Source organism: Prunus mume, linkage group LG1 (assembly GCF_029339155.1).
Source record: "Prunus mume cultivar Tortuosa linkage group LG1, ASM2933915v1, whole genome shotgun sequence".
NCBI classification, from domain to species: domain Eukaryota; kingdom Viridiplantae; phylum Streptophyta; class Magnoliopsida; order Rosales; family Rosaceae; genus Prunus; species Prunus mume.
In genome coordinates, this window is record NC_142698.1 from 25,835,873 (window position 1) to 25,863,522 (window position 27,650).

Genomic DNA, 27,650 nt, shown 5'->3' on the forward strand with positions numbered 1-27,650 from the left:
GATCCACGCCTGCTGGGGCCAAACTGTGCTGGTATCCTAGGTACCATACCCTACCTATTGACTATATAGATTAGGGGAACAAGAAACTTTTTGTGTATACTATTCAATCTTTCCCAAATTTACCACCAATAGGGTCTCTCCTTCCACACTTGTAGAGAGCATCTTCAATACTTTTATGCTAGCGCAAATCGGCTCAAAATTATCATATGGTTGAAAAAGGGAGCTAAATTATTGGCACTTCAAAAAGGTTATCATACCCTTCTCTTGTAAAATTATAAATAAATAAAAGTGCATGATAACGTTTTGGAGTGTTAATAACAGTTTGTAAATAAAAATTACTCGTTTGTGGATTCAACATTCTCTAGTTTACCTAAAAAACAGAGACATGTTCATGTGGTATGTTTGATACTTTAAGGGAAGTGTTATTCAAGCACCCTTATATCACTTTCGCAACCAGAAGTGCGAAAGTGTGAAAGCATGGAAGACGTGCGAAAATATAAGAGCATGGAAGGCGTACTCACTTTTCCAAGACGTTATGATAACCCTAATAATTTCTCCTACTTTAACCACAATTCAATCAAATGTAATACTCAATTCATTCTACATCAATGTAACCGAGGATTGCTACTTCAAATGTGACATATCCTTGTACGTACACGTAAACTCCTAAGAAGAAATACCTAAAGATAGACTCACTTGTTTCGGAATCTAAAGGGACCCGCATGGATAAGTGGGGAAAACACTTAAAGCAAAGCAAGTCAATAGCAATGTCTCCATCAGATGAGAAGAGACCTTTACACCGTCCTTACATGCATAATTTGTGAGCATCATGCAACTGACAAATGGAGAAAAAACCAACCATATGGGCCATACCAATCTGGTACTTGGTTTATGGCCAAAATATTTATATCAAAGGAAAAAGGCTGGGCTATCCAACCCCACACAGTTAAGTGGGCCTTTGCTTATCTATTGGCTTTTCACAGACTCCACAGGCCTAACTTGTATTCTTTTGAGTCGACATCTTGTCAGGTACTGTATCCCTGTTGACCCACCCAACTGTCCTTGTTGGTGATCAAGCTGACTTGTCCACATTCATAATTTGATTTTGGAATCATACGACCAGTAAACGGACACAATCACATGAAATCCATCTGCCAAGGACTTTTATTATTTATTTGTAATTTTTGTATCACATCATCCCATTTGTATACACAAACTACAGAAAAATAATTTAAAATTTCCAACAAAAACAATAAATTTAATATTACATTCCTCACAAGGAAAGAGAAGTGCTTTGATTAGGGTCAAAAGCACAACATATTCCTTGACTCCTTCCAAGGGTCTTTTTGTGACTGTCTTTCTAGGCAGAGCAGCCATTCAAGAATGTTGAATTCTACCTTTGAACAAGAAAAAAAAATTTCTTCCTCTTTTTTGTCTTGTCTTTTTTCCTTTTTCCTTCCCAATTCAGACATCTAACAGACTCTCAAATCACCAACTAATAAGATCCTTGAATCTCAAATTTAACATGACCAACATAACTAACCCAACCAATGCCTGCAACTCACTTCTTTGCTTATTTCCCAAAACTACATACCACATGGATTTTTATCTGTACATACATGTGTCAACCACCAACAGCAGCCTCTTGGATTTTTCTCTCTTTCACTTACATGAAAGAAAATCCTCAAATCACCATAGATTCTTTTTCTGGTTGCCAAATGCTTCCAAGCATCAAGGCTTGTCAACCCATTCATTCTCAGCGAGAATCCTTCCTGAGCCACGGACACCCATCTTTCCAAAAGAACCCAATGCCGATAACCCCTTGAAACTGCTGCTGCCCTCACTGAAGTTTCGGGACCTCCTTGCCTTTCTTAGCTTGGAGGAATTGTTATCTCCGGTGTCATGATCAGCATCATCATAAGTTTTAATCTCTGCAACTACCAGGCAGGCAATGGTGCTTCGACAGAACGGGCAAACTGGTGGTGTTACACATAATGTTGTTGGGTTAGGCTTGTTATGGCAGCAGAGGGCTAAAGTGCATTGTGCACACATTTGGTGGCCACAATTCTGGACTTCAATTGTACACACCTGCTCAAAGCATATGCAGCATAGATCTAAATCGCTTTCCTGCAATAAAACAATGTCCCAATGAATACTTTGGTTCCATGCATTAAACAATAGGATAAATATGAGTATACAGTTCACATGACTGCTGAAAACATGTCTCCTTCTGACCTGCTCAATTCTAAAACGTTAAGAAAAATTGACTGAGGCACAGCCTACACTAGTAAAGATGCAATTATGCAGCCACATCAAAATCTAATGCCTTTACTTGGGGACCGGAGCCAAGGAAAGCATACCAAGCAAAGACAAAATAGTACAGTGTCTAAAGTTAGGATTCAGAGAACTATTATTGAGACTCATGGTCCAAATCACAGGTATGGGAAATAAAGCTCAAGAGTTTGAACCAGTTTGGATTCTGGGGATCAGAAACAAAAAATTTAAATTTAGAGAGCAAGATGATTTTTCTGCCCAAAAAAAAAAGAGCAAGGTAATTAAAAAACATTTTAAAATTTTCTGTCTGAACTATTCAACCAAGTTCATTGATTCCCTCTTTAGGAAACATTAAAAGGAGAATCCAGCATCATGTCAATTATGATTAGAAACTAGCCCCCACACATGTATGACTCTGTGAGACGGGATACCAACTTTTGAGTAGATATAAATTACTGATTATTTTGTATTGTCTTAGACAAGTAGGAAAATAAAATACTACACTGGGTCGGTAGATGCAAATCAAATTCTTTTTATAATAGAGTAGTATTGAGAAAGTTCAGTAAATTATAGACACCTGGATGGGTGAAAGTGGGTGAAACCCATTATAAGCTCCCACTTTATATAATAAGATATACATCTAACTTAAATATGAAGAAAGAGGAGGGTAGGAAATTACCACAGACAGATTGTCATCCGTCCCAACATCAGAATGTGATGGAGATGGAAGAGAATAAGCAGTTCCTTTCAAGATGTTCTTCTCCCTCTCCCTGTTTGCCTCCATTAAGGCCTGTTCTAGCAGAGCTTTTGCCTCCTGATTAAGCTCACTAATAAACTTCAGAGGTGCTGGCCACACAAGAGGCTCAGCTGATGAAGGATTTAGCATTGCTGCACAAGCTCCATGTTTGTGTTTCAAAGCAACTATATATGGTATTCTCCTGCATATACACAAGCATATATCATATAATAAGCTCAAGTGGAGTTCTACTGGCATCATAAAAAATTTCAAAACATGCATAATAAGAATTTGTTGCATAAGTGTTAAGACAATGGATGATATTTGGATATGTGAAACAAAATGATTATTACGTGAGATGATATAAACATAGCTTGCACAAAAGGGATCCGTGTATGTTATAAAATTTGGTTATCAAATATAGAAGGAAACGAAAGTATACTCAAACATAGAAGGAAAATAAATTATACCCGGATGAATCTCTTTGAATACGATCTGCACCCCATGCCAACAATGCACGTATGCAATCCAGAGATCCCCCTCTAGCAGCCAAATGAAGTGGAGTGCTCGCAGGACAGCTGTAAACAAAAATTTATCAATCTACAGAACGAAATCAACGCCGTAGATGAATCAGGATTAAGAAATTTAGTAATATTCATACCAATATCCACCAGTTGCAGCACAAACAAGAGCTCCGTTGTCTAACAGAATATGTACACATTCAGGCCTACTTCGACGGGCTGCCAAATGCAATGGTGTTGCTCCCCGGCCATCTCTAATATTCACAAATCGTGAAAACCCCCTGATATTCAGTCCAATATATCATGTTATCAATAAGTATTTAGCCCCATCAATCAAAGAGAAGACGAAATCACTCGGTAGAGTAAAAAGGAGACCAACCAAGAAACAGCAACAGGACTTGAATGAGCAGAAGAAATAATGGCTTGAAGGCAATCAGAATGACCATAGTAAGCAGCATAATGCAAGCAGGTTCGTCCATGAAGGGAATCAAACATTAAGACCTGACAAAATAACCGACATTAATTTCATAGTTCATATTTGGAAAAGAAAATTTGCAAATCTAAAACAAACAAAAAGTTGGGATATTAACATACATTTGCTCCGGCTTCAAGAAGCTTTTCTACGCACGAGATCTTGCCATGCATTGCAGCCAACATAAGTGGAGTCTGAACCATTTCCAATCAACAAGACAAGAAGACAATTAGAAGAAGCAAAAACAGAACACCAAAGATCAAACATTTCCCAATCAATAAACTTACACATTCATAGCCAAAAAGTAATTAAATTTACCTGCTTGTGACGATTCAACGCATCTGGATTTACAGATCGTTCTAAGAGCATAGAAAGAATCTGCCAATCAGACCCACAAAAGAAAAAAAATCATCAAAAATCCAACATTCAAAAACAACAAAAAGATTCCACAAAACAAAAAACTGAATTCCCTCCAAGAAACAAAAACCTATTTGCCCCAAATCCAAAAAAAAAAACTTGAAACAATCAATGAAATTCCAATGAAACAAAAGAACCCACCTCGATCTGGCCATTCGCAGCAGCAATATGAAGAGCAGAGTGGCGGTCATAGACAGTCGAGTGGCGCAAGAGAGCTGGTTCTCTCTCTAGCAAAGCTTCCACAGTGTCCAATTCCCCAAACTGCACGGCACGGAAGAGCCCATGTTCATCACTCTGTCTGCAACTCAGCCCCTGACCCATCTCTCCCTCTCTCTGTGTCTCTCTCTCTCTCTTTGTTTCTCTCTCTGTTTATCTCTCTGTGACCCAATTAATGAGTCAATGGACGCCCTTCATTCACCTCTATGTTGAGCCACCTTCAGCAGAAGGCAGAAGGTGGTGGCTTCCATCGCTCTCCGAATAAAGAGGTTTACATTTATGTATTTCCAAGTCTAGAGAGAGAGAAAGAGAGACCATTGAAGTTTGGAGCTGCCCCAAGGCGAGAGTGGGAGCTGACCGAGTCACTGTTCGGGCAGTCACTGAGACTGACTACGGGCAGCAGTCAGATATTTCTGGGACAGTTAGATTAGATTCCTAAACAGTACAATGGGCCAGCCAGCCTTGAACAACCCAAGTTCAATCCGACGGTGGGCCTTCAGAAACAAATAACAGCCGTTGTTTTTTTGACTTGATGGTCTCTGGCCGTTAGATCGGTATGCTAAGCTGAAATTAGGGATGTAATTTGATGTTAATTTTGATTTGTTTATTATGAAAGTTGTTTACCGCGTTTGACTGACATTATGTTTATTTTGGGTACCAGCAAAATTGACAATGCAAAGACTGCGTCGTTTTCGCCTTCACATAAAAATATGGTGTGGTTTTATTTTTATTTTTAAAAGTCAAATTAAAATATGGAATAAGAGCTTGCATGCATCTTACATGTTTGGAATTATTGTTTGTTTAGGATTAAGTGCTTCATGCCTATTAGAAATAGGATCCACGATACATTATATTTAACAATAAAAGAGGAAAGGGAGATTCGAACTTGAAAGCTATTGGTTTTGCCCTTGATAAAACGTTTAATCATAATGGTGCCCACATCAAGAGGGGAGTTGGTAGCTTGTATGTTTTCTTTAATGGAGTTTGAGTTAATATTAGAAAATGGGAGGAGCAAATGCATTGATAATCTCAATAAACATTGGGTAGAACCAAAACAATTTGATGGGTGTGACAAGAACGTTCATCCACTCTTTTTTAATACAATCAATGAATCTTTACAATAACATGGTCCCATAGATTAATTTGTGAAGGAAAGTATAGAATAAGGTCCTTTTGCTTTTTAATTGCCTTCCTTGGGATCAAGTTCTTTTTATAAAAAAAAAATCTTTCTTTGCAAGTTCTATATTTAATTGGTTTATTGTAAATAGAGACAAAAGGTCGTTAGGCTCTTAAAAAAAAATTTACATGTAACAGGAGTGACTTTGTTTCTTATTTACTGATCGATAATATAATGACACGTGAAAAAATAACATGAGAATTTCTCTCATGGCTCTGGGGATTAATCTTTATTTCTTAGGAATTAATTATAAAAGAGGTTTTTCTTTTTCCTTTTTCTGGTAAAAAAATGCAAAGGACGTTTATGTGGATGCTAAGCGTACTTAATAATTCTCAGCATATGATCGGGCTCTAGAAGAAGCAATCTCCTCGTCTAACAAGCATCTGGTGCTTGCTTTTGTTGAAGAATCACATGACTTACGATGTTCCAAGCCAAAGCAAAGAATAGGCGCAACCGCTATTTTTAATGGGTTCTTTCCTTTTTCTTTTCCTGTTTGTAGTGTAGAAGCATTAGTTTGCTTATGGAACTTAATTGCTTCAAATTCACTTAAACAAAGACATTGGCATAATAATCGTGTTTTAGTGGAGCCATCAACATGATGACATTGTCATCTATCACTGAACAAATCGTGTAGTTGAATCTCAATTAGAGTCGTAGTTGTACATTAGGTCAAGTTAGTTTGTTCGTTTATCCATTTGCATCCGAATTTAAATATCTGAATAAACTAGAGTAATTTATAATATTGCTTTATTTAAATTAAAAAATTTCAATTTAGAGTCGATTGGGCTGTCTATATTTGAAACAAGGAAGAAGTTGTTGCTATTCTTTTCTTATATTTGTAATTTATTTATTGAGCTACCAAACACATGCTTGTATCCAATCCAATTTGCTCTTGATGTTGGTGTTCATGTGGGTTTCTCTGCATCGTTTCTCTAGAAATGAGAGCAAGGGTGGTGTTACGTTTTCGGGAAACGAAAGGTGATATTGCACTCAAAAAATTGCTTGACAATGCTCCTCAATAGTGTACTCTGTACACCCTTCAAAAAAGAATAGTGTACTCTGTTCGTGTTCGTTTTATTATTTAACATTGTGTACTTTTATTTTTTAACTTGACCCACTGAAAAAAAAACACTTCTGTACAAGATGCTTAGCTAAATGCACTATTAGTGTCTAATAGCACAACTAACACTTATAAATGTGGTTATTAGCTAATGCCCGTGAATTTGTAGTGACTGTAAGGAAAAAGCATAATGAATTTGCGTCGACAATAGTATAAAGAAATATAAATAAAGATCAATCACACACATACATACAAAACTTCCTAATTTTTCGATTTCTTTCATGTTTGACCATGTCATGAGTAATAATAATTCACATGTATTAAGGGAAGAATACACATCTTATTTAAGTACCAAAAAATTCGATGACTAACTGGAGATCACACAATTATACACAAACCTCAGAGCAACTGTTTCCAGAGTTTCACACCCGAAACCCTACTGTATAGAACATAAGTCAAAGAACGAGGCTGAAACCCTACTCCAAATCTCAGTATCAAAACGTGGATTAGTCAAACAATTTATTTTGTTTAAGGATGAATTCTTTGAGTTTGAATGGCTACTTCCTCTCCGTTCCACCCACCCACCTATCATCAAGCAAAGACAGACTGGTTTTTTATTTGGTTGAATGAGTTTTCTATATCGGGCTTCATACTTTTACTTTTCACGATCTTGTCGGCACCAGAGTTTTATAATTGCCTCAATGAAAACTACATACTCATAGCAAGGACAAGGAGGGCCACACATATTATATTTTGAGGCTTGTATAATTTTTTGGAATGAAAGCAAAGCATTTCGTTCTGTCAAATTCAAGAGATATATAATATCTCATGTAATAAATATTTGGGTTTTTTTGTTTCTCTTTCTGTTGCTCTTTCATTTTCATTTTGATGTTGATTGCTTTTAATGGATCAGAATCTCAGGTTAACATGGACCGTACAAGTGTAGTGTTGCCTGTGGGAGGCAAGGTGTCGGTAATCCTATTTTATTAAGCTAATAGAGTAGATAGATAATATTGATCTATCCAAGGTTTGGTTTGAGCATCCTTAACTGGTTTAAATTATTAATAAATAAAACAAGATGATTGGGCATCAATGCGCAGTGAGCACAGTTAATTACCAACAACGTCACATGCTTATAGTAAAGTTTACTTATAATGTTCTTAATTACGGGGACAGTCTCATGGTAATTGGCAATGACTCATGGTTAACCAAAAACCTGAAAAATACTAGATACAAGCTTGTTTTGAGAGCATTCTCTCCTGACTTCTTCGACTTTTTCCAAAACGATGAAAAAGTGAAGTTGACAGAGTTTGTAATTTGGTTATGTTTAAAAACGTTGAGTTTCATATTGATGAAATTAAAACCTTAGAGCTCATTTCGATAATTACCCTACTTGCAGGAAGTAAAATGCAGTGAATCCTATAATTTCAACAGAGACTCCCTCTCATAAAAGCAATCCATTTGAAATTGGGCTGCCATCACTTTTGGTTATATGCCCCTTATGCTTTTGAGATTGCTTATTCTCCCAACAATATGAATATACCCCATGCAAAACCAAAAGCAAGTTCCCACATAAGTTAACCAATTGTTGAAAGCAATTCCCTCTATCCCATCCCATTTTAGCATACTAAGTGCCAACACCTAACTCCTCCTTTCCTTCCAAGTTGGATATTTTTAGCCAAAAGCCATCACTAGAATTAAGGATCGAATGATGCATGCCAAGTGGTGGAGCATCTGTCTACCGATGACCACAAGAAAACAGTCATGCTTTTTGTCTATCATCCACTTAAATATTAAAATACAATTCGAAATTATCTGAATTTGAAAATAAATATCCCAGTATTGGTCATCACCATTGAAGCTTCCTTCACTTTTGAAAGGGAGTTGCAAAGAGAATTTATAAGGTCAGAAGGGTACGTGTACATTGGTTGTTAGTTGGTAGCCAACTTGGATTAGATATTTATTTAGCCGCAAATCTGGATTTTTTAACTTAAATAATTATATTTTTAGATGACATTTCTTTTTTTGGGTGGGTGGAAGAAGGCCATTCATTTCGAGAAGTCTCTAATGCTTTCGTCTTTCTTTCCTCACCAGAAGGCCCAAAGCCTTTCCCACTTGCATTGCACGACAGCAAATCGGATTGCTCCCAAATTTAGCAAAGCTTTTTGCATGGTCAGCCCAATTTAGCAAAAGCTTACGTCTCCCTCCAAATCATGAAGTTTTTGTTTGTTGCTGTTTGGATTTTGCTGGTGTTAAGAGCATAATTAACGTGTCGATGACTAGCTAATCATAATTTATTAATTAACGTAAGTTTTACGGTTGATTTTTCATCAATCAACGACTAAGAATCATTCATATACACACAAACGACTAACGTTAATAGCGTGAATGACTAATCTTAAAATGTTTGTAATCATAATATTGAATGTCTTTGTCAACATGTTTTCAAAATACCAACTACATTGTCAAGCTTTCTTTCGGGGTTCATTTTTCAAGATAGTTTCTTCAAGCAATAGTTTTCTCACAGGGGTAGACAATGCACCTTGAGAGTGATGTTTAACTTGTTAGCATCTAATTCCTCTACTTATTTTGGTATTAGTTAAACGTATGATTTATTGAATTTGTAATACGCATTTGAGAAGTAATATTCTTTTACCAGACTTACATTGTCACATATATTTATATTGTTAGATTGTGAATCCAAACTACACTTTGAGGTAAAATCGATATAATCAACGGTCTGCCACAATTGAAAGATTAGTTGTAAATGATGAAGATAGAACACCAAGAACATTATTTCTTATGAAAGAAAAATTCTATTTTCTTGATTTCTTTGTTAGAGAATGGAACAAGTAAGAGTAGGGTCAAATATGATATGCATGTTGAAAAACTGGTGTGGTTGTAACTTGTACGTATCTTTGATATTTTGGAATTAGATTCCATAAAATATAAACATCCATGTTAAAGATTCATTGGTCTAGAATATACCAACCATTAAAATATTTTGTTGGGATCCAATCAATTGTCAAATATAAGTCCCTGAGAAAACCGAGTTGTGCGTTAGAATGGGAAAGAAAGATAACGTAGAAGTAGCGATCAGTCCAATTTAGAATGGACCCTCTTACATATCTGGTCAAAATTGAACAGGGGGACTGCTTTGGTTATCAAACAAGTGGAATCGTCTAGATAACTTAGCTTCCATTTTTTTAACATTTTGTTGTATAAGAAATTGATGGTGGACTCTAAGCAAAACCCAAAACGGTCTTTTTCTGTTTATATTTTTTATGATAATGAGAAGAATAATCAGCTATAGGAATTCCTAGTGGTCAAAGTCATTGGAGATCTGTTTGATGATTGAAATATAATAAAAATGTTTGACAAAAATATATAAACGATGAGATTCGTTGATGCCTTAGGAAATGTAGGAAAAAACAAATGGAAACCTGAGATTATTATGAACGATAATTTACGTTGTTTCCTTGTGCTAAAGAAATGCAAGCAATTGTATCGCTAATTAAAAACAAACAAATTTAAAAGTAGGTTAAGGACTATTAAACATGAAAAATCTTAAGGAGCTTTGTCACAGGCCCAGGTCCTCTTTTGTAAAACCATTAAGGAGTTCAAATCTGTCCGTCACTGGGCCTCTTTTGCAAAACCATTAAACATCCCATGTCACAAGAATGATCTTGAAAGTTCCTCCATGAAGCCAAGAAATGCTTCAATTCAGCCATTTCGTTCATATTAACAAAACCCTAAACCCCTAAACTTTATAAGGATAGTTTCGAATTTCTAGTTTGCTCCAATATCTCAAACTTATTAAGGTTTGTTCTCTGTTTCTAATAAATCTATCATTCAACAAATGTGTGCCTATCAACTTGATATTCTACAAATATATGAAGTTCATCATCACGCAAATGTGATTATAGAATAAGCAATAGATGTTGCATGATATATCAGTAAAATTTACTTTCTGGAATTCAGACATTTTATTTGCTTGGCTTCATGAGATGTGAGAACCATGCTATTCAAAGTTGGCTAAATTATACTTTTGTTCCGTATGTTTAGGTTTAATTCCACTTCTATCCTTACAATTCTAATTGCAGCAATATAATTAGCTAACGTGTTAGAGGTGGTCTAATTTCACATTTGTCACATTGATCGATGAAAATGAGTAAACGATTAACAAGTTTAACTATTAGACGAATTGTCATCTACAAGGGTTACACGAATTGTCAAGCTATTTACCTTTCATCATATGGTTAACAAATCACAAATGATACACATATATAGGCTGTAAATTTGCATTGAACCAAGACATGTATGTCCATGAAGAGGAGCCATTCAATGTTATGTCAATTACTAGAATGGTCACTAACTTCTAAACAAAATCGGTGCTAGACGAAGTATTTCCGTCGATCAACATGCTTGTCCTGTTGCTCCAAATACTGGAATATACAGGAAGCAATAAGTGGAGAATGGTTTTTGCATGAGTGGTATGCAGACAACTATGCAAGGCTTCTGGGTTAGGCATTGACGCTACTATGCTCTTAATGCTAGAAACTCCTCCACATTCTGTAGAATGCCTTTGTGATACGGATTCCTGAACCTAATATTAGCGAAGCTTTGCCCTGGATGGGCAAAAAATCAGATATATATCATGCATATAGATTTGTGACAAATATGAATATCCAGAATTGGTGCTGCGACTTGCACTTACCTGGCTGGGGTTGAACAACAAGGTGGAACTCTGGATACTTCTTCCAGTTAATCTAGAAAAGTAAAAACCAAAAAGTAAATATTCAGAAGGGTCTCCTATTTTGAACTGGACTAAGGTCGGACATTGTGAATAAGAGCAAGATATATGTTATACTGCCAGTTTCTCAAACACACAGACGCACAAACATACAGCCACCACAACCACATCAACCCATTCTTTTTCTTTTACCATCAGAATCCGTATCATTGAGGAACTTACCCACTCATCAGTTCTGATGTTGACGCATACACAATATATATGCCATATCACAAACACCACCTACTCATACACCAATGGAGATTATTAGATTTCATAAGAAGCTAGCTAATTACTAATATATCATTTAGAAAGCAGCAGAACTCATACATTAGCATTAGTAATACATACCTGCCATACCAGTTGGAGAATTGTGAACAGAATTGTGCTAACAGCTAAATTTTCAGAAAGAGTAGGCTACACAATTGATTTAGAAAAGCTGTGTAAGTTGCAAAGGCATAGATGACTTATGCTGTAAGTAATTTTATACTGAAGTGTGACAGAAAGCCACACTGTTGAATTAAAAATTTGTTTAAGTTGCAGGGTTCAATGACCTACCTCCATGCTGGGTCTATTTAAGATCCCGGATTTGGCAGCAACTGAGAAAATAGTAGATGGATCCAAAAATGAGTAAAAGAATGTAAAAAAGTAATTTTGGAAAGACATTGAACAGGAAAACACAAGATTGTCTGTAATTTGGGATCAGAATCAGTGACAACAAGAGTGCTAGCTTACATAACGATGCGCATACTAAATAAGAAGCTTCTGTAGAGATAAACCCAAACAGAAGAATTAGGAAAAGGAGATGATTGTTTTGGCCTGTACAACAATGGCAACAATAACATCATTAACTACTAGGGAGTAAAATACAACCAACATGAAAATTAGTTGTGGGCCAACTTAAAAGGAAATTACATAGGATATAAGTTTTTCTAACTAGCTAGCTTGAACTTTAAATACAACTTACATGCAGAATACTAGTAAACAAAGAATGTCCCTTACCTATACATTTCCCAAAAGCAGGACAATGGTGGTCAAGACCCTTTATGTATGCCTTGCAGCTTCTGCAATATCGTACCCTCGTCCCCAAACCAGAACCCTGAGAAAGACAAAGTACATGACCAGCATCCAGATTACAATAAGTACGATACCACAGCAGTTGTATTCTTTAAAGGAAAATGTTCTATTATAATACAATCTACCGGACTATATTGTTGACAGTCAATCTTTACCATAGATTCAAATAACAAACAGCTTATCATCATGGGTTCAAGTTTGACATATTACATATGACAACATAAGATGTTACACTGTCTGGTAATGAAACATTTCCCATTCTCTAATGCTCAAGAAATGGAGAGAATGAAAATTATTACTTCAGTTGATTCATGACATGGAAGCTCCAACACCTGCACCAATAATAAGATTATTAGCTGAGTCTCCCATTTGTTTCAGCGTAAAATAGTTCTGCGAAAAGAGAAAAAATTTCCTCAAAATTATGTTTCCGTATATAAATTTAAAAATGGTACCCCAGTTGAAAATTTCCAACCTCATCATGATTATCAACTTGAGAAACTGAACTATTCAAGGGTTGGTCTGAAGAGGCAGATCCATTTGTTACAATGCCAGGGTCACTTGTAAGTATACTGCCAATAGCAACCCACTTGTCACTGTTAGAATTTGTCAGTTCAAATTGAGTTGGAGACCAAATGAGCAAAGTGTAGCTTATACTATAACAACCTATAGAGACCAATGACGAGGAACACAACCTCACCGCTGAAAACGGCGTCGTTTAGTAGTGGCACAGCTGCAGCAGGCAAATAGATTATTGTTCAATCAAGTTTGTTCAACACCCAAAATCTTCAATTAATTACTGAATTAAATCAAGCTGACCTTGTCTGATAACAGAGACGTAAATGCCCCAAATAAAGAGAATGTTGAAGAAAACGAAAGCCGGAGCTGAAGCACGGACTTGAAGAAGCCTCCTTCTGCACCATCCACCAAAACCCAGAAACAGCAGAAGCAGTAGAGCTGAGAGCGCGAGTTGGGTGAGAAAGGCTGAGGCAGAGAAGAAGCGGGGGACCAAAGAGAGGACCGAATTGAGTGAGGAAGACGAAAGATACAGGACACTATGCAACGACCAATTGACTTGGACTGAGCCAAGTGCTTTCTTTGATCTTGTGTTTCAACCATGGTTTTTCAAATTCGTTCCAGCAAAGCTTATGCTTGGATGCGAAATGGAGTTTGAACAAGGGAAAAAAAGAGAAGATAAACAACCTCCTCCGTGTAGCTGTAACTATGCATCATGTCAGGAAATTACTCCTCTATGGAGCCATCCAGTCTTAAGAATAAAATTTCGAATTAGGTTTGGTTTTTCAAAAAGCATTTTAATTTATATTATGAATATTTTAAATATTTTTGGTTTACGTGGAAAACTTAGGGTAAAATATAGTATAGCCGCACGGCTATTCTCTTTGACTTGTGGTCCTCTTTTTTTTTTAAAGAATAGTATAGCCGAATGGCTATAATCTGAATTTTTTATATTACTCTTTAAATAGCCGACTATAGCCGCCCGGCTATACTTGTTTGACACGTCCGCTAGTTTTTCTACTAGTATTATAACATTGATACCATGCCCCCATTTTTGTTTATCGAGCATTATCATTACTATTAGCATAAAATTCAGTTTGGAACCGACAAACATGTCATCGCATTTGCCCAATCCAACCCCTATATGGAGCCAACCAGTCTTAAGATTAAAATTTCGAATTAGGTTTGGTTTTTCAAAAAGCATTCCTTACCGCACGGCTATTCTGTTTGACTTGGCGCCGAACCGTAGTTGGGCGCTGCTGGGCGGGTCCTCTTTAAAAAAAAATAGTATAGCCGAATGGCACGGCTATACGCAATTAAGACTATAGCCGTGACACGTCCGCTAGTTTTGGGTGGGTCTTTTACGCTTTAATTGAAATTTATTTTTTTTTTCCCCGATTTTTGTTTATCGATAGTTTAAAGTATTATCTATTACTATTAGACCATACGCGCCCAAAATTCATTTACAACATAAAAAAAACAAGTTTGGAACTTCTTATAAATGACAAACATGTCATCGCATTTGTTAAAACAAGCCTAATCCAACACCTATTAGGTTGTTGTAGAGTTAATTTTCACATTTTATTTAAGGAACTTCACTATTATGCTCAGTACATGGCCCAAACTATAGAACGACTCCCATAATAAAACCCCTATATGAAATAAACTTTAGAAACGCACATAAAATTCATTTACTATAAATATTCATTTTGACTCATCGCAATAATCCAACTTAATTTTTTTGATTGTTTATGGTTTTTATAACTATAAATACACTTTATATGTGTTAATCGGTTTTTTCTAATTATTATTAATTTAATACACTATAACATAATATGATATTTACATTGTATTTTTGTTTCTTCAGTTTTCTACTAGAGCAGCTTTATTTATTTAAAATGCAGTTTTTGTATGAATAAAGTGCAGATTTTGTGTGAATAAGTGTTGAAATGATTCAGAACCTTTCACAAGTTTTAAATCACAAGTTATTCTTAGCAGTTAGATTTTGTTTATATAAATATTGTATAAAAAAACTGAATAAATATTACACAAATAAAACATACATCGTAGACATCCAGTGGCAGAAGCAGCTGTGACTATAGAAATGGTTTGTTGAGTGAGCTTTCCTCCTTTGAGAACTCAAGATTTGAGTCCCTTCAATGACACAAAATCTTTTTTTTTTTAGTTCCTTTTTGGTTTGTTTAAAAGATGAATTTTTTAAAGGACAATGGAGTTTCCTATAAAAAATATTTGGTCCACACAAAATGCCTAAGTTAGTTTGAGTGTTTGTAGGAAAACAGTAGCTAAGCGGTGTTGTATGTAGGGTGTGTTGGCGACCGGAACCGTATGAAGAAAATATGGAGAGTGGTTCAAATATTTTTCTCTAGTATCAGGAGTAGGTTTTGATGTACCTTTAATGTTTTGGATGGTTTACATTTAACTAGTTTTATTTCCTAAGATTACAATATAAAATAAAATAAAAACAATATATCTTAGTTTCTTTGTCGCGTGTGTTATGGTCTGATGGGTATCTTGGATATTGCAGGAGGTCATTGATTGGGCAGGGAGATGGAAAGGCCATTACATGTGCTTTTCAAACAGACGCTAGTAACATTTTCAATTTGCATAATCTTCTAGCCTTTGCATAAAATTTCACTCTTTTTTTCTTATAATGTCAAAGTTTTCAGCCTTATGTATGTTAGAATTTCTGTAGGAAATTCAGGTGGGCGATGATTGATTCATCTTTCACTCGCAAAGGTAAAGCATGCTCTTTCATTTGTATTATCAAGTGTTCCTCGAATGACTAAACTTAGCAAACTAGGAAGAGATTTTGAATCCCAAGTTCTATTACCCTATTCAGAAATCTTGGAACCTTTTTTAACCAGCAAAACATATCCGAACTATAAAACGTTTCAAACCTTTTCATTTCTTAGTTAAGGCTTTTAAATGCTTATTTCTCTCTATATTTTGCAGGTACATGTCAACGGGTCTTTGCAATACCAATTGACACTATTGTTACTTACCATAGCTTATTGTATATGGAACACCGTACTGTGATAGGTTTTGATCAATTTACCATAGTACCTAAAACATATTCCTCATATCCGATATGTCTCTTGGAAAAACAAGTTGTTAAGTTTCATAAGATCTTCTTGAATATTGATTTTGATGGGGTCAGGCAATGTTATTCAACTTCTTGTTAAGATCCAATAAATGGTATGTACTGTCATTAATATTTTGGACACAGATTTTGTTTTGCACAAACTACATTGGTTTCGGAATTATTTTGGTAGAATTTTTGCTCTTAGGCCTTCAACCTCACCAATTTGGTGGTGGGAATTGGCTAGATACCCAAGAGCAAGAGAACTCAAAATTGGACTTTTGAAAATTGACATGTTTTTTTTCTTTCCTTGGCCTTCAACCTCACCAATTTGAAGAGTAGAGGCATGAGGAATTAGGTGGGCTAGAACTACCTAAGAGCAAGAGAACTTAGAAGCATTGAGTGGAAATAAAGTATTTTACCAACATGTCTTGTAAATAAAAATATATATAGTTTTGTAGTTTTGATATTTTTGTAAAATTAGGTACTACTTTTATTTTTTTTGGTCTATTGGTTTATATAAATATTGTATAACTGAATAAATATTACAAAATAAAGTAGTGGTTTGTGAGTGAGCTAATTAGAATAAAATTGTATTCCTATCTTCCAAAGTAGTAAATTATATTGTGTTTTATGTTTTAACTAAAGCTAAGATCCCTTAATTAATTGATCAGATAAACTGATTCAATTAATTAATTTAAGATATAATCTTCTTTTCCATGTGGCGTGCCGTGATTGGAGACAAAAATATTTGCTCTCACAACATTTTTGGGTGGTGTTGTTTGACTTATCAATCTAATTTATAGTTTACTCCAATATCTAAAACTTATTAAAAGTTTGTTATCTGTTTTTAATGGACATAACCATCATTAACCATGTCAACTTAATACTCTGCAAATATATACAAATATATGTTTACTCCAATAACTAAAACTTATTAAAAGCTGTTTTTATGAACCATATTAACCATGTCAACTTAATATCTGCAAATTTCCTGATATGAAAATATAAATTTCCTTATTGAAGAATTGGGTAAGGGCCAGAAAACATACTTTTGTCATGGAAATAACGAATTGGATATCTGAAATAATCAAAACAGAGGTAGAGCCAGAAAAAAAAAAAAAAAAAAACATAAAAAACATAATAAAAAAATTAGAATGGGCCAAACCATATTAATTTCTGGACCACCATGTAAATGAGCTGTGGGCTGGAAATCATCATGGGCTAATTTAAATGTTATTTTTTTATTATAGAAAATAAGCAAAAAAGACGAGCACTTTTTTTCCAAAGAAATCAAATAGTTTTTTTTAAAATCTTAAGTAGGGGGGCAAAGCCCCAAGTAAAAATCAAGTAGTTTTCACGTGTGCGTGTCTGTGTTTTTTTTTCCGATTTTCTACGGCGTCGTTTCTTTTGCCCAATCAGAACAAGCACGGTGAGATAAGGCTCCTAGCTCACCTACGTGTGACGCAATAAGTTCCCACAGTTTAAGGAAAGGCCGTTGCGCAAAGCACCAGGCTTCGTTACAGTCATCTGCGCTGTCCTTTACGGCGGGTCACATGCACCTGCATCACCCCCGCCCTGCCACTGTCTCCTGTGCCCCACACGAGGGCCCCACACGTGCGCATCGACGGTGCATATAATAAAAAGTTCCTTACATTATTTCTTCTCAGAGATGCACCGAGTATCATGAGATCCCAAACCGACGGCTCTGATTCGTCCTCAACTCCGAGACCCGATCCTGCCACGTCGGACAGCGCAAAGGGAACATCATTGCCTACACGTCGACCATGTGCCGCAGTTTTCGCCTTCCTCGTGGGACCCCACTACTGTTCTCCCCTCGTGTTGTTTGATCCGACGGCTGGGAACAGTTTTAACCAGGCTTACGAGGCTCTTGAGCCGAGCCGGACGGCAACAGGGCCAGCAAGCCACTGTGGCGCTGCCGCGTGTCTATGTGGTGTGGAGTGAAGCGACGGTCTAGCTTTTCCCACCACTCATCCGATTCATGTGGCCCACGTGTATATGCGATTCTGATATGGCAGGCTGCGTACACACTGGGATAGGAATCGGACGTCTCAAAAATCCCGTGAGCTTGCTACGTGTATGGGTGGGATTTATGTTGAAAATAGTCAAAGGCTTCTAGGTGTAGCCCCAGCAAACCAGTTTTTCCAGTGAGGTCCATTTGGATTTTGTCTGTGATCAATCCTAGTGCAACAAATGGATCATTTTGGTCAGTATGTGATTTTTTTATGTGCCCCTTTTGTATCCGAATATATGTTAATATTATTTAATATTCATAACTTTTGAACGTGACATTAAAAAAAAAAAGTTGGGATGTCGTCAAGTCAATATATTGATTTGACAGAATTGTTATTTTTCCTTTCATCAATCAACATTTGTGTGGTAAACAGTAAATTATATAGTTTCAAATATCATATTTTAAATACAAGTGGTGTGGAGTTAATTATTGATATTTGGTTCTATGTGTACCCAATTATTTATTTTGACTTGAATGAAACCATACAAACGCTACAAAACAAATGCCTTGTCTCCATAAACAGTCTCGCATTTGCTTTTACATTTCTGGAATTCTATCATTCTCACCTTCGTCACATAAAATAACAAGGTTTTATTATGAGAACTGTTATACACATCCTAAAATGGGAGAAAAATTTGTATATCACGGGTTGCTATTACTTAACTAATCACGTTTTCGTCAGGCGCTAATAAATTTTGTATATAGTGGAATGTAATTGGTTGGGAATAGCAAATTAGTGCTATCTCCATGCCATACAAGTTCTTTTAAAAGAGGTATATATCATGTTGCGAGAAGCTTGTGTTCGATTCAATCTTAATATAAATATATATAAGTTATATGTCATGCATGCCTCATAATTTGATAACCTTTTTAAAAAAATATAGTTTACCTCAAATTGTATAAGGGACTTGCATGAAAACTTTTTCTTGAGTATGAATAACGCTTCCCTTGATTAAGGTTGAATGAATCTATGTAATTGGGAGGGTCCAACGCTCCGCTTATTTTTCATCACAATTCAACTTCTTAGAGAAAATGTCATAATTTTGCTGCACTTCGCACCCGACACAACGAAAGGGAATGACTTCTACGAAGGTCATCAATGGAAGACTAATAAGGACCCAAGAAAAAGAAAAAGATAAACACTAATGTTAGTCACTAAAAGCATGTCAGTCCTTTGCAGTTCTTGCACTAAAACCACATCTCAAAATATCTTATTTCAGACCGAGCTTCCTTTTGAATTAAACAGCGACAAAGAATTACTACTTTAACATTATATTTAATTGATATTCCCCACAATCTCAATCAAAGCCTCATACTAGTTGCCATTGTTTTTGATTGCCACTACAAAACGATGTTGCAGTACTTATAATTTAATGCAAGTTGGCTTTATTTTATCTTTAAGCATAATTAACTCTTTGTTAATGCTTTAGTTCATTGTGTCGTGTCGTTACATGAAACTACTTCATGTGCTTGGCACATTGCATCAGATACTTATAATACATCAGTATTGTAGCACGCTTTATGTTAGTGCTCGACGCAATGTATCAAACACGACAGAACCTCTTTTATTGTATTTTTATTATTTCTTCAACAAGTTTGAACCAAATTACAAGTCTTAATTAACCAAATGTGAAGAAAGTAAAATTTGAATAGAAAGTGTATCTGTCACAATCCGAATATTGTATTGCATTGTACAGCTAAGATTGTCCTGGAATAATTGTAATTTGGAAAGTGGGATTGTTTACGCGTATGGTTTGAGGCATGATCCAAATATAAATATGAAAAAGTAAATTATTAAGGACTTGTTGGGTATTTGGTGTATGTCCCACATCGGAGGAGCACTTTTTTACATGCCATAATTGGAATGTTTCCAACCATGCATTATATGCATGGCTAGCATTTTAATTTTCTTCTTTTTTGTAGCGTGTGTGCAAGAAATTTGTTGCCTCTCTGGCTTGACTGGCCGACATGGTGTTGCCTAATTGGTGCATGCTTCCTAGAAGATGAAATTAACGTTGGCTTGGTCTAGTCTCTCTTCTTCTTTGACGCATATTTCTTCAAGACTCTACTAGTTTTTAGTCTAACGATACGTATTTCAAGTTTGAATTTCTCTACGCTGATATAAAAGAAAATCGTTAATCAAGATGATTTTTACTTAAATATATACTCTATATATTCACAATATAAAATTTTCGATCTTCGCTATTGTTAAACATGGAAAAAAAAAAAATTTCATAAAACCAAAATCAAACTATATTGGATTAGACTGAACTGTATTATACTATGAGAAGGCAGAAATCTAAATATAGGATTTGTGTCAAAGAATCCTAATACAACACAATAGTAGTTGCATATAGGTGTACCAAACAGGAAGCACTTTGACATGTAACACTATTTGGGTTAATAATTTTTTCCAATATTAAATTAATTCTGTATATAAATATTTTTTTGGTTTAAATTTAGGGGTTTTACTAAAACACCCAAAATGGAGGATGAAATTATAAAAAAACTCAACACTAAAAACACTTTATAAACACACCAAAAACTCATCATTACACACACTCAAAATTCCCATTTATAAACACATCCAAAAAATATACAATTGTTGATTTTGGGTGTGTTTCTATATTTAAATAATGTTTGAGTTTTTTTATAAATACATGTCTAGAAATTGAGTTTATTTATAAATTTGTATTAAATTTAATACCTTATATAACTTTTTTCTATTGTGAATTTTATATTTTACATTCCTAGTTGAGTTAGAGAAATTTAACGGCGGTATATCACCACTTTGTTTTTTTTTTTTTTAACCGGCGGTAGCTAAACCTAAGCCAAATAAACCGTCCGCCTACCGTAACACCAACCAACCAACCAACCTCCAGCCGAGTCGACCAACTCCACGGAGCACAGCGCAGCTAAAGTTTAATTCCCAACCCAACAACAACTCAACCCTGGTTAAGAGCCGACTCAGCGACTCAGATTGACTCGTAGCCGCGCCACATTAAAAAACTCTCTCTCCCCGCTTCCCTTCTGCTCGCTCTATCTCTCTCTCTCTCTCTCTCTAAAGCTCTCTCTCTCACTACGAGAGACGACCCAAGACCCTGCTCTCATTTTGCAGTCCCCTCGCTCTGCCTTAAGCCCAGACTTTGCAGAACCAAAAACCTTCCGAAACGCCGCGTTTCAGCTGAGATCGGCGAAGACGAGCTATGGAGAAAGACAAAGTCGCTCTGGTGCAGAGCCTGATCGACCTAGTCAACGAAATAGCTTCGATCTCCGACTACAGGTGCACGGTCAAGAAGCAGTACTGTAATTTGGCGAGGAGGTTGAAGCTGCTGACGCCAATGTTCGAGGAGATTAGGGATAGCAAGGAGGCGGTTCCTGGGGAGACTGTGAAGGCCTTGCTTTCCTTCATGGAGGCTCTGGAATCGGCTAAGGACTTGCTCAGAATCGGAAGCGAAAGCAGCAAGATTTACCTGGTGTGTGCGTATCATTCGATTCTCTTTTTCAGTCGTCCTTGCATTTTTTGTTTGTGTGCGTTTGATTCTTGGCCTCGATGATTTTGTTGTTTTGTTTTGTTTTGTTTTTTTTTCTGTTTGGTTACTGAGAAAATGCGGGAAGGTGAAGGAAAATATTTTTTTTTTATTGAATTTGATACTGCTCTATTTGTTGTTTCCACTGGATTATTGAGTAAATTGTTTGTTACTCGCTATTGACTGCTGTGGAAGCAATCAAAGTAATAGCATACTAACTTCAGATTAACAAAACAGTTGTGTTAGGCTTTGCTAAATTGGAATTTTAGTTTTAGTTAAAATTTTCAAGGGTTCCAAATTTTTGCTATAATTGAAATTTATAGTTCTAATTTGTTATCAATTGCTACATTCTCAGCAATCAAATGTTAAAAAAAAATTATAAAAAAAAAAAAAAAACCAAATGGTTCTAATAATTGAAGTTCATTGCTGCTTTCCAGTGCTTAGTTTTTCCTCAAATTAAGTGATACTAGTTAAGTTTAATTCGTTTGTTTGGAAATTTTCGCACTGAATTGAATTGTGGCTTCTTTAATATTTAGACGAGGAAGACTTGAGTGAATTTGTTGGATAATTAAAGTAGCGAAATAATTTTATATATGTTCACCTTTTTGAGACTCAGCAGAAAGTTCCCAGACAGATTCCTTAACAAAAAATTCCTAGTCTTTTATTTGGGTGCAGTTATATCTTTGTTTTGGCTAAAGTTTTGTTTGATTTTGGGGATTTTTCATATCTCTGATTAGCAGCAAGCCAAAGTAGAATGTCATGCTTAAAAATCTCGATGACAAATTTCTGTTTGTATGAATAGAATGTATTTGCATTGGTTTTTAGGGTGTCCCCTTTCATGTCTGGGGTTTGTGATGTTCGTATTATTCTTTCACGGGTCCTTACTGTTCGGTCCTTTTTGTCTCCATCAGTTTTATTAACTGTATCAAGATATAGTACTTGAGCATTGTTGTGTCTCTTGTTATGAATGGAATTGTCAGGTCAGAATGGAATATCACTGGTTGGTTGTCAGAAGTGGGAATCCATATTTCTGTGTGGAATATCCTTGGTTGTTTGTTATCATGTACTTGGTAGAAGGTTCCTTCTTGCATTTCTGAGAGTGGTGGTACTATAACTAAGTCAACAAGATTTTGGTTGTTCTTGGTCTTGCTTTTATTTGTGGAGGAACTTTGGTAGTTGATGTTACACCACTTTTGGGAAAGATATTCAAAGTAGTTTGTGGGTGAGAGATGAACATATTGAATTTAGCAGTTCTCGAAAACCACCACTTATGGGCATTATCTTCTGGGGCTTGCTAGAATTTTCTGATTATACGTACACCAAAATTTTGATTTCTTTAGCGTGTTCTAGCTGTTAATTTCCTGCGGTGTTAAGGTTTCTGTATGAATGATGATTCTACCACAGTTTCACAGAAGAGTTACTACGTGATTTTGGGAAGAAAAGAGAAAATCATGCAGCTTCCCTCAGCTGTGTAATGAGCTATCTTCCGGCTTGAAAAAGGCTGCATAAAAACAAGACTGAACAGTGTTTTGATGGTTTCTTCGTGTGCTTCGAGGAACTTAGTACCATAGTATAAAATGCCCACTGTTGAAAAGGGCTATTTGTGGAGCTTTGAGAGTGAATATGATTTATTGTCAGGAATAGTACCGCATGCTACAGGGGATAAATATCTAGACATGGTTTATGATAAATTGGAGTTACCATCTCTCCTTTTATGTTTCTGAATGTCTTGTCTCAATATCTCTCTTGCTCCCTATCTTGTTTTTTGGTCATTCTTATTCTCCCTGTTACTAAAAAATAAAGAAGCAAAGTGATACACATCGTGATCCTAAGATTTCCTAGCCATGGCTGAAATATAGTGAATATGGGTTCGAGGATTGATATTATTTTATAGATTCAGATGGGAAGGGAATAAGATGGCTAAAAATATCATGTTTTGAAACACAATTTACATAAATTGGCTAAAACAAACTGAGAGTGTTCCCAGACTCTCAGTATAAGTGGTTGAGATTTGAACTTAAGTTCATAAAAAAATTTGTTAACCTTGTCTTAGTTAATAATGTGACCACATTGTATAATTTTGATAGGAATACTGAATTACATTGCAGATTGGTGCGAAACATGCCTGTGTGAATAGACTATTTCATATTATAAACTCTGAGGTGTTTTGTATCATATGGTCTATTTGTCAATGTTCTTTTGTTTTCCGTACTTTGCATGGGTGGGGTCTGTTGAATGTTCCCTGTTTTTCATTGTTAAAGGTTTTTTATAATTAACTCAGCCTTAGATTTTAAATAAACTACCCAGATTGCTTTAAAGTTCAAACTTCTAGTCATACGATACCTTGATTCTCTCTCTGTTTCTGTCTCTGTCTCTGTCTCTGTCTCTCTCATGAACCTTTTCACCCTACTTGCAGGTCCTGGAAAGGGAGCAAATTATGAAGAAGTTCCATGAGGTGACATCTCAGTTGGAACAAGCTTTAAGTGGAATTGCCTATGAAAATCTTGACATATCAGATGAAGTTAAGGAACAGGTATATATTCATCATTGAACAATCCTGTAATTGTTTTGGGATGTGATAACCAGGGATCGCAATGTAATAGTTGTTTTTTTCTTTTCTTTTTCTGGATATAGCTTCATATGTTTACTTTGGAATCCTTGTCCTGTATAAGCTGACATTATAATGAGATGCCAGATTCTTCCTTTCTGAATTCTTGAAGTATTTTCTTTAAAGTATATTTAAACATATTTAGATTGCATGTGCACAGACACACACGGAGACATTTAACCATACTATGACTTGCAAAACTTATATCTATGTGGTACAACAAGAATTTGAGTAGGTCCCGATTCAGAGCTCCTAAATTTATTCGTTATATTATATTTGAGATTTTTCAGTTTTAAATATATTCTTTAACTGTATCATTCATCCAGGTTGAACTAGTTCTTGCTCAGTTCAGAAGAGCAAATGGAAGGTTTGATTCACCAGATGTTGAGCTCTATGAGGATCTCTTATCCCTTTACAGTAGAAATGATGCAACAACAGATCCAGCTGTCCTAAAAAGATTGGTTGAAAAGTTAGAATTGACAGGGATAGCTGAACTTACACAAGAGTCACTAGCCTTGCATGAGATGGTTACTTCCAGTGGTGGGGATCCTGGAGAGAGCATCGAGAAGATGTCAATGCTACTGAAAAAAATTAAGGATTTTGTACAAACAGAAAACCCCAACTTGGAAGCTCCTCCTGCAACAGAAAAGAATATATTAGCAAGTTGCAGTGGACAAGCATCTACTGACAAAAATCACAAGGTTCCCCCAGTTATTCCAGATGATTTTCGCTGTCCAATATCATTGGAGTTAATGAAGGACCCCGTCATTGTTTCAACCGGGCAGGTATATGCTTGCTCTTTGATACCCACAACTCAATTGCACCATAATTATCCATGTTCCTTTTTCCTTATTCCTTCATGTTTCATTGGTTGTTATTAGATGTTTTTCTTCGTTCCATTTTCTGTCGTATGGCTATCCGATGTCAATAACATGTTTCCACGTTCTTGTAGAAAATTGTTATATTGAAATTTGTTTGCTACATTGTATCCTGCTGTTGGGTCAATGATTCCCCTATTTGAGATCAGCCTGGTTGTCTTCTGTTAGTTCCTTCATATGGTTTGTTGGAACAAAACCAAAACCTTTTTTTATTACGAGCTTGAAAAGATGTCACAAAGACTGGTACTTGTATTCCTATATATGGGGTTAATTTTTTATGAATACATTTGAAGTCCATGCCCTGGGACACAATCCAATTTAAAAGATCTTGTTTCCACTGCTGCAGACCTATGAACGTTCCTGTATTGAAAAGTGGCTTGAAGCAGGGCATGGGACATGTCCGAAAACGCAACAGAACCTCTCTAATACCACCCTCACACCGAACTATGCTTTACGTAGCCTCATAGCCCAGTGGTGTGAGGCAAATGGCATTGAACCACCAAAAAGACCCAATGCTCGACTTAATAAAACTGCATCTGCCTGCTCGCCTGCAGAACGTACGAAGATCGAAATTCTCCTCCGCAAGCTGATGTCAGCAAACCCCGAAGACCAAAGGTCTGCTGCGGGTGAAATCCGGCTTCTTGCCAAGCGTAATGCTGATAATCGTGTGGCTATTGCGGAAGCTGGTGCAATCCCCCTGCTTGTTGGCCTTCTTTCAACCCCAGACTCCCGCACCCAGGAGCATGCTGTGACAGCACTTCTCAACCTTTCCATATGCGAGGATAACAAAGGAAGCATCATATCCTGTGGAGCAGTTCCTGGTATTGTTCATGTTCTCAAGAATGGAGGCATGGAAGCTCGGGAAAATGCGGCTGCTACACTTTTCAGCCTTTCTGTTGTTGATGAAAATAAAGTTAGAATTGGTGCTTCGGGAGCCATTCCACCACTTGTAACATTGCTAAGTGAAGGTACTCAAAGAGGGAAGAAAGATGCCGCTACAGCACTTTTTAACTTGTGCATTTATCAAGGGAACAAGGGGAAGGCGGTAAGGGCTGGTGTTGTTTCGACACTAATGCAGCTACTGACAGAGCCTGGAGGTGGAATGGTGGATGAGGCACTAGCCATTCTAGCAATACTGGCCAGTCATCCTGAAGGGAAATCAGCCATTGGAGCTGCTGAGGCAGTGCCAGTTTTGGTTGAAGTTATTGGTACTGGATCTCCCCGAAACAGAGAAAATGCAGCTGCAGTTTTGGTGCATCTTTGTTCCGGAGACCAACAACATATAGTAGAGGCTCAGGAACTTGGGGTGATGGGTTCATTAATGGAGTTGGCACAAAATGGCACAGATAGAGGCAAGAGAAAGGCTGCCCAGTTGCTTGAGCGAATAAATCGGTTTGTTGAGCAGCAGACACAGCAGGCTCAGGCACAAGCCGAGGCTCAATCTGAGACCGAGACCCAGCAGTCACAGCCACCCTCCACAACAAATGCTGTTGACAGCTGATAGTTTATTTTTATTTTTATTTATTCACTTTTTATTTGCTTGGTCTCTTTTGTTCTTTTCAAGTCAAAAGAAGCGGCTTTGCTTTGGCAGGGGGAGGTGGAAGATCACCTTTCAAGTCTGTAAGTTATTCATTTTATTTGTGTGGGATGAGACTATACTTTCAGGGGTTCTTTATAAAGAGCATCAATGGGTAGGGGGGTTAAAAAGAAAAAACAAAAGGAAAGAAGGGCTGAGATATATATCTGACATTTATGTGAAAATTGTACCATTGTAACATTTACGACTGTAATCATCCTCAGTTTTTAGTGAAGAGATGTTGCCTGTATTGAATCCAAAACATTTTGGTCTGAGAGATCAAAGTTACATATATTGAAATTCAAAGCTTCAAACATCCACAGATATGTACAATTTTCACATTCAATGAGGGACTCTTTTTGTTTTGTTTTTTGTTCTTTTGTTTCTGCTGCAGATATGTTGATTCATTCTCCCCTTTTCTTTCTGTATTAGGTAACTTGAAGGGCAGTGCCATGAGGAAATTTTATGGTTTCATTGTCACTCAATGTTACTAATCCATGCGATATGACAGAATATGGAAAACATTTTTATACTTTAGGGTAATACTATGTGACCGTGTTACAATGAAACCGAAAACTTTGTCAGTGCCGTGGCTTAACCTAGGACGGTTGGGGATTTTACTTAGATTTTGTCACCTAATTGTTCCTGCTAATACACTAAGGATGAGA

General features: G+C 36.3%; 2 protein-coding genes and 1 pseudogene across 4 annotated transcripts; 1 reads left to right on the forward strand and 2 right to left on the reverse strand.

Annotated features, from left to right (window-relative positions):
* Positions 1–1,141: 1,141 nt before the first annotated feature.
* LOC103323226 (putative E3 ubiquitin-protein ligase XBAT31) lies at positions 1,142–5,017 on the reverse strand. The gene is made up of 8 exons (XM_008225209.3): positions 4,562–5,017; positions 4,322–4,381; positions 4,126–4,197; positions 3,911–4,032; positions 3,672–3,812; positions 3,481–3,588; positions 2,954–3,212; positions 1,142–2,127 (listed from the first exon to the last, which is right to left on the reverse strand). Exons 1-8 carry the CDS (start codon positions 4,739–4,741, stop codon positions 1,732–1,734), a joined length of 1,338 nt encoding a protein of 445 aa, XP_008223431.2. The 5' UTR covers positions 4,742–5,017; the 3' UTR covers positions 1,142–1,731.
* Positions 5,018–11,035: 6,018 nt separating this feature from the next.
* Positions 11,036–14,010, reverse strand: LOC103323212 (putative protein S-acyltransferase 3; annotated as a pseudogene). The gene is made up of 11 exons (XR_016128572.1): positions 13,559–14,010; positions 13,406–13,472; positions 13,215–13,311; positions 13,042–13,074; positions 12,668–12,764; positions 12,401–12,484; positions 12,224–12,264; positions 12,017–12,082; positions 11,849–11,908; positions 11,591–11,642; positions 11,036–11,501 (listed from the first exon to the last, which is right to left on the reverse strand). The product of XR_016128572.1 is annotated as a putative protein S-acyltransferase 3 (transcript).
* A 7,245-nt stretch (positions 14,011–21,255) lies between these two features.
* LOC103323201 (U-box domain-containing protein 13) lies at positions 21,256–27,298 on the forward strand. 2 transcript variants are annotated; one of them, XM_008225179.2, is made up of 4 exons: positions 21,256–21,866; positions 24,337–24,453; positions 24,855–25,313; positions 25,753–27,298. In XM_008225179.2, the coding sequence occupies exons 1-4, from the start codon at positions 21,597–21,599 to the stop codon at positions 26,905–26,907; spliced, it is 2,001 nt and encodes a 666-aa protein (XP_008223401.1). In that variant the 5' UTR covers positions 21,256–21,596; the 3' UTR covers positions 26,908–27,298. The 2 variants fall into 2 exon arrangements, with proteins under 2 accessions (XP_008223401.1, XP_016652157.1); XM_016796671.2 differs by having other exon boundaries at positions 21,425–21,870.
* Positions 27,299–27,650: the final 352 nt, after the last annotated feature.